The following is a 10,962-nucleotide window of genomic DNA, read 5'->3' as shown; positions in this document are numbered from 1 at the left end:
ATCTTTTGTCTTATATTTGTAGGGTGTACCCAAAGATTAAGCGGCTCCAAGCGACATAGTAAGCCACAGCAGTGACAGGACTGGGATCCAACATTCCTTAAAACAGTTTTCAGTCTGGTAAACCATAGCAGTAATAAATGTCCATATAAGCACACAACATGCTACAAGGCAAATAAGTGAAACTCTCAATCTCCAGTTTAGGGAGAGCACATCACCTTATTAACTGTCCTTTGCTCTGCATATGCAAACGTATTGCACAGTTTCCTTCCCTCACAGAAATTTTTTTCAAGTGTTTATTGTCTGCAACTAATTCTTTTCTAGTGATCCTGTAAACTGTTTGCTTCTTCAAGATACAGTTACTTTCTGTTACCAGCACAAACTGAGGAAATGAATATCAATCATTCAGTGATTATTTGCAGGAAATAAAAGCATGAGATAGCAGCCAGCCTGGGCCAAGAAGAAAGGACAGAAATGCGGTACTTTTTATAAGTAGAGCCAAAAATATTATTCATGTGCTCAGCTGTTAGTTTCTGAATATTGTGGAGCTTTCTTCCTTTTGTGAGCTCTGTCTTTCTTTGGATTAGGTCCTGCTACCATTGAACTCAGGCAATATTTATTATTAGCTTCAGTGAGAACAGGATCAAGCTATTGTCTGTGTGTCCTTCCTTGCTTTAACCAGTGTTGCTGTTTGTTAAGATATTGCAAGGGACAAAAATGCATTTGGTTTCCCAGAATCTTTCTGAGCATTTGTGTCCAATGCTTGCATATAGTACAGCCCCTGTGGGTGAAATAGGTTCAGAGCTGTTTCCAGCAAAGCTTTTTGAAGCCAGTGTGAAGCCTCTCTAAAATACTGAATCTCCTCACTCAGTGGCTGCTTTTTTGAAGTCTGCATTGTGCTTCAGGTTTTGCTAAGCTATGCTACAGTAAGCATGATGAATAGAAGGCAAATTGTCTTCGGTCACTGCTTTGGAAATCAAGATGTGTGCTGGCTCACCTCGTTCTTTCACAAATACCTTCTTGAACTACGGGAAGTACGATGGTACACCATATCCCAGGGCGTTAATTTTTAATGTCTTATGCACATAATGGACTCAGCTGTAATTATGAGTCCCACGGCACACAATTGCTACTGGCAGGATGGAAAAGACAACTGCGGGTCCATGTGGCTCCACAGTTAGGGATTGAAACATTGATCATTTCCATTCCCAAGAGCAGAGGAAACAGCTGTATCAATTTAAAGCAAAAGCTCCAGTGGAAAGAGGGGTAGTTGCAAACCAATAAACATTCCCCTGCAATCTATTAAATTCAGACTTTGCAGCATCATCCTACTGCATTGAATAAAACTGACTGAAACCTGGGCAGGGCAAAGTGGTTTTGACAAGCCTATGCTTACGTCCGGAATAATCGAAGTGAATAAGCAGCCAGGCAGTGATGCAGACAGGAGTTAGTATAAAAAATTCTCAAGGCTTTTTTTTCTCAGTACTATTTTTAACTTACAGATCTTTATTTCTTTCTTACATGAAATCTTGAAGCTGACAGCATCCCTTTCAGACTTGAAAATGAAAGGAAACTGTCTGAAAGAACAGTAGAGCTGGGATTTTTAGGCCTGATCCTGTTGGCATATGTTGGTGGGCAAATTGATGAGCCCAAATCGACTTTACTGAACAGTGCAGGACTCTTCCTTTAGCAGATTTAATGTAGGATAAGGCCCCAGCATTCAAACCCTTGCACCAGTAGAATTTGGATGCTGCTTTATCCTCTGCCAGCTTTTCAGAGTATTGAATAGAGGTGGAAGGGATTTTAGATAAATGATTCTCATTTTTTTTCCTGCCTCTGAAAGCAATACTTCTATATTCTTGGTGTCACAGTAGATTATTTTGAATCAGGTTTTTAATTTCCTTTTAAAAGTGCGGTGGCCTTTTTTGGGTTTTGGTTGGCTGGTTTGTTTTGTTTTGTGTGTAACTCATAAAGCATAGCTATGGAAACCATTGCAGAAAGAAAGTCAGCCTGAATCCCTGCTCTTCATTCATGTCACTGGCAATAGTTTCTCTGAATTCAGTGATGCAAAAGCACTCCTGTGCTATACTTAGTGCACTCAAGCTTAAATCAAATCCTAACACTTTTTGCTAGTGCAAGAAACAGGAAAAAAAACCCTTTCTCTGTGACAGGAAATCAATTTAATCCATTTGGGTTTTGTTTGTTTTTTTCCAGGCTTATATTTGGCACTCTTTACCCTGCATATTATTCTTACAAAGCCGTGAAATCAAAGGACATCAAAGAATATGTGAGTAATGAGGCTTGTTTTCTAAGATTGCTTCTCACGACATGGTAAAGGTGTTGCCTGTATTCTGGGAAGGCTTGTAAACCAGTGCAAGGGGAAGACTGGCCTGAAGGTGGACTGGCTGATTGCTAGGTGCCACTCTTAAGTAAGGAGATCTGGGTTTGTGCTTCTGGCTCCTCTGCAGAGTTGATGGGCTCTTTGACAAAAGTATGCTTTTTCTCTGGTGGTGCGAGCTATATACAGCCGACTTAAAAGGTGTTTGGCATCAAGAGCTTTGCATGTTTTCCTTTGTTTCTGAAGAGCAGAATAAATCAAAGCCTTTTCAAAAAGCCTTGAAGCTTTAGCTGCTCATTCAAAACAAGGATCAGAGGAGGCAACTCGAAGCACATATGACTGAGTCCTCAGACAGAAACATCCTTCTTTGTGAAGCAACCTATTTACAGGCAGGTCTGGCAACCTTTTGCTGAAAAAGATTCCCTAGGCCCCAGTTTCTAAAGGCATATGGGGCCATCAGGGAAAGTGAAATGCGGGAGAATCAAAACCACTTGGATGCTGTTGGGGTCCTGTAGGATTTGTAGTGCCCTTCACAACCGGAGCTCTGTTAATTTCACTGAACCTGGCTCAGCCTCCAGATCTGACACTCTGATCCTCTCAAGATCCTAGGGATAACAAGCCCGTTTTCTCCTCTGGGTAACAGCATACATGGCTATCCCATTAAGTCCTTAGTGCAAGCTCAAACTGGGACTTACTGTGGCTGCTGAGATTTTTCCTTTTTGTCACTCCCCTCCTTCAGATAATGGTTTTGGATATTTTGAGAATCGCAAGTGTTACAGAACACGTCAGATACTTAAGGCAAAATGTCCCTACAGCCCTTGCACAGCTATGCTTCTCAAGGTTTATATACCTTTTGCTTGGAAATGCTGAAGAAGTGCACTAGCATCCCCAAGCAGCGTCTGCCACAGATACTTAACATTTCCATAGTCCTTTTCTAATAAATATTTTGTTGAAGGGTCCAATTCCTGTTGGAAATTCAATTGCAGAAGAGGAACTCGCATCAGACACGTGGGGCTGTGACCTAAATGTGGGAGCAGCCAATCTAAGACCTGGTCTGCAGTTAGTTGTTTATCAGTTTAACACACCAGTTGTGGCAATGTGTCCATTAGGGTCTGATTTAAAAAAAAAAAAAAAAAAAAAAAAAGTAGTAGTAATTCACACTTGACACAGTACAAACATTCATTTATTAGTCAAAACTTATATCGCTGTAGATTATTCTTATTTTTCTTGGTAATAGTAATTTTGACAAATGGTGTTTTAGGCTGATCCAAGCCCATCCACCCAGGTCTTGGTTTGTGTTTAAAAGTTTTGCTGGCAGTAACATCTAACTGACAGAACTGTGCTGGTAGTGAGGCTTTGAGGGAGTCACAGTTATGTAAAAAGTCTGGCAGAAGCTGCCCTGGGAAGACAATGCTCTCTGGCATTTGGCAATGCCATTCTGCTGCTGTAACACTAAATATAAATATACATATAAATCCCAGGGGAGCAGTTACATAGCTAGGTGACAGGTGCTCAGGGAATAATTTCAGTACCTGCAGGGAGGTGGTGAGAGACTGCAGGTACTGTCCCCACTGCATCAGGGAGAAGATGGAGCAAGCCTTTTCAGAGATGGTGAGATCCAGATTTATTGCCACCTCCATCCGCCCTTCCCCAGAGCAACACCTGGTGTAGGTGTACCTCTTCTACTGCCTTCTTTCTGGCCTTCCCTTATTCTATTGTAATTATCCCAGCCTTAGGTAACACGGTCCAATTCTCGTAATTCATGGATTTTCATGGATTTTACTTCCTTAAGCTTTCTAACATTCCAGCAAAGCTGCTTAGGGATCTCAATTTTCAAATATAGCTAATTAGCCAACAGTTTTCAGTTAAGTTAACAACTTCCATCTTACCATCTCTTTTCCTTTGGAGAGACTGGTTCTTAAAGCTGCTTGAACCTTAAGTTTTACAATTTTACAATGGGGAAAAGATATTGAGTGGGAATAAAAGGTTTCTCACTCATCTCCAGTACTTGGAAATCATTCTTTACATCATCTCTGTGGTGACGGTGCCGCAGAAGAGGAGCACCACATCACTTGATAAAAATCACTGGCGGTGCTGATGGCATGTGATAAATATGTTCTTTCCAGCTCAAGAAGAACCAATGCTGTATATATCAGAATAGTTTAGCTGTGCTTTTAAATGCAGTTTAGTCCTTAGTGACAAAAATCCCCAGATTCCTGAATTACTCAAGATACTACAGTTGCCCTGACCAAGTCACAGTTCCCAAAGACTCCTTCTGTGTCTGTCACTATCACCGCAAAGGAGACCACCCATAAATCACCCACCAAGCAGTCCACCCCATAGTGGAGTTATCACAGTTGAACACAGCGAGAGCACAGCACATGCTTTCACTACCAACATGAGGTAAAATGCTCTTACCCAAGCCCCAGGTCAGGGATTAAAGCTGATGCATTTGCCCTTGTCACTGCAATGGGATCAGGGTGTGAATGTCAGGAGGCACCGCAACTCAAGTGATGCACACTAATTCAGGAAGTTGCAGTGAGCTGACTGTGCTCCTGAGCCCTGGTTCATGGGATGCAGTTACTTCTTTATCTCTTCCTGCCTAGTTTCTACAGGCTGTAGATATTATGTAAGTAATTACATTTTGTCTTAATTACAGTTTAGCCAACACCCTAGTATTAACCTTTGCTGTTAAAATGAGCCAAGTGAGATTTTTAATGTCCTGTGATAAGGCTATGGTCTGCTGCTGGCCAGTGGAGCTTCCTTTGTAGGGACAGAGTCAGGCTGCTCCCCATTTAATCAGACCAATCCTAAAGGCCACAATCTTCCTTTCCAAGGGTTTGTATGGAAATCTGTTGTATGTTATGTGCTGAGGTGGGGTGAGCTCTGGCAGCTTCAAGTAATTGTTAAATACATGGGGGAGGGGAGGAAGAACCCTTTTTTCTGTGAGAGTTATTCTGTGCACTTGTGCCTGTAAGAGATAGTTTGAGGCCCCTGGGGAAAAATGACCTGGCTCCTGTTTTTGTTTACCAGGTCAAATGGATGATGTACTGGATCATATTCGCACTCTTCACGACAGCAGAGACATTCACGGATATCTTTCTTTGCTGGTGAGCACCAGATGGGAGAGGATCTTTGGCATGAGATGGAAATAAAATGGAAATGTTTACTAGGGAAAAAAAGGGGCACAAAGGTACACTGCTTCCTGAACACAGGGTTAGCAGCTTCAGGTGCACAGAGGTGTTTTGTCTGGAGGAGCCATGCTTCCCTTCTCGGTGCTGTCATAGGAAAAGCAAGAAAAAGGATGGAACTGCTCAGCGATATCTCATTAGCGAGAAATCATTACAGGATGTTCAGTCCCCTGCATGTCAGAGAGGCGCAGCTGATTGTCAAGTTGGATGCTTGCAGAGATCAGCACATAAACAACAGTAGCTTTAGCTTTAGCTGCAGGCATAGTTCTAGACTTAACCTACCTGTGACCTACAGTAAATACACAGACTCTAGGGATCAGGCAGAAACAGCCCTGCAGCACAGGACTTTGTTTGTAGGTTGCTGTGTGAGTGGTTGTGTGAGGGACGCTTTGCCAGGCCTGCTCCTGGTTAGGCTGAGTTTATGGTTTGATGGAGGACAGTGACAGTCCATACTGATGTGGGCTGTCTGGTGCCAGCGGGAGGATTGCTGGTAACCTCTGTGAGCGTGAGAGCACATAAATGCCCAATTATCAGATTTGGTTCCTTAAATTTGGATGCTCAGGTCTGGAAATGTTTGTTGCTTGGTTGCCCTTTTTAGTAAGACCTTTCTAGTGGAGACCAGTGAGATCAGTAGACTTCAGGATGAAAATTTAGCTGTAGTGCATGGCCCTCACCTAAAGCCTGTTCCTGCACTGCATGCCTCTAGTGAGTCCTCCAGTCAAAGGGAATCGGGGGTACTTAGCAATATGTCAGAGCTGTTGAGAAGGAGATAAGACGTTATTGTCTCTCTATCTAATTTGCATGCAGATCTACCTCCACTGTGTTCATCTGGAGCTTTGTTTTTTTGGTGGCTGTATTATGTGGGTCTCTTGAGAGGAATGACAGAAGTCTTGTCCAACCTGTGAAATCAAGTATGCTGTAGAGATCCTCAGTGAGGTGGAAGACCAACCTGGCAAATCCATGCTCAGGCTAAAGCATCACAGAAGCCCATTGGGTCAGACCTGGATGCTGCATGGCCCAGCTGGCTCGGTTACAGCACTGTGCTAGCACAGCAGGGGTCTGTCTGGGTTCAGCTGGGCTGGTGCACAGCCATCAGAGGGTCTCTCTGCTGCTCTCACTTGCCCCTGCCTACAAAGGGTGACGTTGGTTCGTCACACTGCTGGCAGCAACATGCCTGCCCACATGAGGATGCTGCTAGCTGGCCAGCCTTGAGCTCTAGACTTTGTCCTCTAGAAAAAGAGTCTGGGTAATCTAATATCAAGAAGTGCCTGGCTTGTTGTTACAGCTAAAGCATGTCCTGTTGTTAGTGTCTTGCATGTTTTGCAGTGCTACCTGAAAGCCAAAGTGTGGATCTGTACCTTTATGGTGCATGTTGCTTGGACAACAAAGGTTCTTGTATTTCAGTTGCAGTCAGGTAAGTGTTATCTTAAAAGCAGAAAGGCAGAGAGGTGAAAGGTACATAAATATATCAATGAAATACTGATTTGCTGGTTTGCTCTTTGCTCCCTCATAATGACTGGGGATGCTATGAAGGCAGCATCTGTGCTCTTTGTGTGTAGAAAGCTCCTCTCACCACACAGGAGAGTCTCTTCCAGACCATTGAATAATGGCCCTGATACCCAAGTAACAATTTACCCACATGCCCAGTTGAGATGTGTGCAAAGGTGAGTGAATGTGTTTTGGTCTTTGGATTCTTCAGTAAGCAAAAGCTGTCCTAAGCTAGACTGGCCAGTTCCTTCCTGTGCTGAACATCTCTAATTAAGGGCAGTGGTTAAATTGGGACAGACACTAACAGCTCTTTTTCTTCTAGGTTTCCATTCTACTATGAACTCAAAATAGCTTTTGTAGCTTGGCTGCTGTCTCCGTACACAAAAGGCTCCAGCCTCCTGTACAGGAAATTTGTTCATCCAACGCTGTCTTCAAAAGAAAAGGTAATCACAGGTGCCCAGGTCCTCTCTGGGTGGAGCAGATCTGCAGTGTGTTCACTCCAGCCTTTGTATCGCTCATTTTCATTGAGGGACTGGGAGTTGCTGATTCTCTCCCTCTATCGTTTTGATCATCTACTTTTGGTTGGTGTTTTTGTTCTTTGTGGTTATTGTGTTTTTCAATACTGGCATCTGTTCAGCGCACTCACACATATTAACTCATCTTTGTGCACTTGAGAAGCTGGGAGGGAGGGGCTAAAAATACCTTCTGAGCTGCTTTGCACTTACTGGTGGAATATAGCTGGAGTGCTATGTTGTGGCCGGATATAACGATTAGAGAAACAGGGTCTGGCAGCCAGAGCTCCTTAACTTTGTTCCCAGCTCTGCCTAAAACATTGTGCAGCAATGAGACAAATAGCCAAGCCTGTCTGAAAGGGGCTTAGCAAGCACTTGCCTGGCTGGGAGATGTAGCATGCTGAAGTAAGGCATGTAACAGGTTGAGGTCCTGGGTTGAGAAATGTCTTGCTCAAATTCATGATGCTAATTTTGTTGGGGATGGGGTTGTACAGGACAGCTTGGATCATTTGCCTGCCTAGGGGTTTCCTGTGGCTGTGAATGGGAAGTTGTCAGGCAGATCCATTTGGCTCATGTGGATGCATGGGCCAAGAATAGCTATCAGTTGCATATCAACATGCAGATTACTAAGAAGTGAATAACTGTTCCCCTCGTTGGCAACAATGGAAGTGAAAGAACTCTGCTTAGCCACATGCAGTGCATGAACAGTTGTATCTCAGTCCTGGCCAGGAACAATGGGGATCAGTCCCCTGTCTCTCTGCTTCCTCAGAACTTCTGCTTACGCTTCTCACAAGTAGTGCTTGTGCATTTTGGGTTGCCACCTCTTATCTACTAGGAATAGGGAGGGAATCACTAAACAGCCAGAAGCTTCTCGCAGCCTCCAGTCCCTACTAATCCAGCACATCCAGTAGCTGAGTACTAGAAGTCACTGTCATCCATTATCATCCAGACCCCTGTGTCTTGAGGGAGGGATGGTGAGGGCAGGAACTTTCATAACCATTTTACTGTATACTGAGCAGCATGAAAGTCCAGAAGCTCTGGACCTGCCAATTCCATGGGCATGTTGAAGCTGGACACTGCAGTGATGTGCAGAGAGATCTCGGATGCTTCTGAGACCACCCATCCTGAACCCAGGGCAGTACAGCTGCAGCTGCCCAGTGTCATAATATGATTCTTTTTAACTATGGTGCAATCCAGTTTGTATTTAGAGTCCATAGATTGCAAATGGCTCCTGACACACCCTGCTCCATTCTGCCCAGGTGGATGAGTCTGTCTTGCTTCAGGGACCTATTGCTGGTGATTGTGCTGTGCAAGTGTATCCCAGCTTTGGGTCCCAATCTTCCATTTGCAGAATAGAGAGTTCCCAAAGCCTGCAGTGGGAGTTACTGTTACCCTGCAAACCTTTCCTCTTTGCAAATGTTGGCTGTGACCTTCTCTCCAGCCAAGGTGGAGGAAATGGAGGACATCTGCCTCCATAAAAGATGACCTGGCCCTCCCATGAGTCTGAGGCTGGGAGCACTCTGAACTTGTCCTTCTTGTGCTTTTTTTTTTTGTTTGTTTTGTTGTCTGCTGTGACAGGAGATTGATGACTGCCTCGTCCAGGCAAAAGACCGAAGCTACGATGCCCTTGTGCACTTTGGGAAGCGGGGGCTGAACGTCGCAGCCACAGCAGCTGTCATGGCAGCTTCAAAGGTAAAGGTGTGGGTCAGGGTGGTGACTCATTAGTATTTCATCTGCATCCATCGCCAACAGCAGCCATAGTGTGGAGGGGGAGAGAGGATGAAGGTAGGGATTCGCTCACTGATTTTTGATCATGCCTCCCAATCTCCCATTCACCAGCCACACAGGTGCCTCTTGGGATGAAGACAGTAAGTGCGGTGCCTACTGAACCTGTAGGAAATGCAGGATTAGGACAAGGGTCTGCCTCAGGCCTCTGTTGAATTTTCTGTTTTCCATAACATTCAGTACCCAGGTGAGAAAGCTAGCAATGCTGTTCATCACAGCCTGTGCTCTTCATTTTCACTGTCAAAATTGGAGCATGCTTCCCTTGAAAGATGCTGACGTTAGGTGAACACAGTTAACGCCCTGACAGGGAAACACTTTGTTTGGCCAGCACCTTCTGCAGTAAAGGGAAAGGCCATTTTCAGCCCAGTTTGTCAGTTGTGCTGAATTGTTGAGAAGTCTTGGAGGATCTAGTGACCTATAATTTGGGTACCAACAGAAAGCAGATATGACCTGAAGTTCATTTAGGCTAGAAGTTTGTCTTCAAGGCTTATACGTAACATTCGTTGTGTACAATTCTCTGGAGACATGCTTATGTAAGAGTGAATGGGAAGTGGCATTAATTGCTTTTAGGGAATGAGTAGATGTTGGATGAATGGTTTCATCTTGGTTGGACTTGATGATCTTAAAGGTCTTTTCCAACCTAAATGATTCCATGATTCTATCTGAGGAGGTGTATCCTATACTCTGTTCCTGGCTTAGAGCCAGACACAGAAAATAGCTGTTATCTCTGTTCATTTTCTTGCATAAAACCTGCAAGGAATTGATAACTGCATTTTGTGGTCCTCCTTTCTGGCCATGGATTATCTTGGTGTTAGGGTAGATGTGCACAGCAACTATACCCTTCTGTTTTGGGGGCAACATTTGTATAAAAGCTACGGCTTTCATGCAGTCAGATACAATGCCTCTTGCAAAAGGATACTAGAGAAACATATGGGCAAGGTGGGTACTGGTATTAGGAAAAGCATGTGAATGGGAGTTGAAGGAAATTATTTTCCCCTGACAAATACTTTTCACATGACCTCAGGCACATCATTTTAGTATGTCTTGGTCCTGCTTTCTGTAAAAATGCATAGTGCGTCCTTAGGAGGCCAAATACCATAAAGTCTATGAAGCATGTTGAACGCAAGGTACTATAGAAGTGGAGAGCACCTGGGATATGCCATGCACATGTAGGATCACAAGGATATGCAAAAGCTATATCCTGTTCAAAGAAAAGCCAAAAATTGCTTCCCTTTTCCCTGCCAAGCATTGTGCAGACTGTGGCTGTCAGGTCTGGCCCAGGTCTTTTCCTGAATTGTTGCTTTTCAGTGGAGAGGCTTTGCTAACCCAGGGACTGCTGGCTAATCCAAACCTGGACTGAAACCTGGGATACACGTGGAGCTAGGGCAAAGCTGTGTGTTATGTGCCCAATGAAACATTTCTGTGATGCCTTCATGACATTTAACACTTTTGCTGCTGCTGTGTAAGCCTGAAGAAGTTGCACCATGGACATAAATGGGTTTTGGGAATGCCTGTTTTGCAGACTGCCTTTGCTCTGAGCCCCTTCCTACAGGGTGCTGCAGACTCTGTGCTAGAGCTGTTTTTAGAACAGAGTGAGAAGCTATGTGTGAATCCTGAAGAAACTCTGACTCCTGTTTGGGTATCTCCTGAA

At 44.1% G+C, this 10,962-nt stretch overlaps 1 protein-coding gene across 1 annotated transcript in view; it reads left to right on the top strand.

Moving 5' to 3' along the window:
* The first annotated feature begins 929 nt into the window (after positions 1–929).
* The window catches only part of REEP1 (receptor accessory protein 1), a 42,510-nt gene continuing 32,477 nt past the window's right edge, over positions 930–10,962 (top strand). The window contains exons 1-5 of the mRNA XM_035888646.1: positions 930–1,039; positions 2,212–2,284; positions 5,369–5,445; positions 7,337–7,457; positions 9,105–9,218. Coding sequence (XP_035744539.1) covers positions 930–1,039; positions 2,212–2,284; positions 5,369–5,445; positions 7,337–7,457; positions 9,105–9,218 — 495 coding nt within the window. The remainder of the gene's footprint in view (positions 1,040–2,211; positions 2,285–5,368; positions 5,446–7,336; positions 7,458–9,104; positions 9,219–10,962) is intronic.

Source organism: Egretta garzetta, unplaced genomic scaffold, assembly GCF_000687185.1.
Source record: "Egretta garzetta isolate BGI_Z169 unplaced genomic scaffold, ASM68718v1 scaffold241, whole genome shotgun sequence".
NCBI lineage: Eukaryota > Metazoa > Chordata > Aves > Pelecaniformes > Ardeidae > Egretta > Egretta garzetta.
Note: the sequence above shows the minus strand (reverse complement) of the source record. Positions and strands in the feature narration are given on the sequence as shown.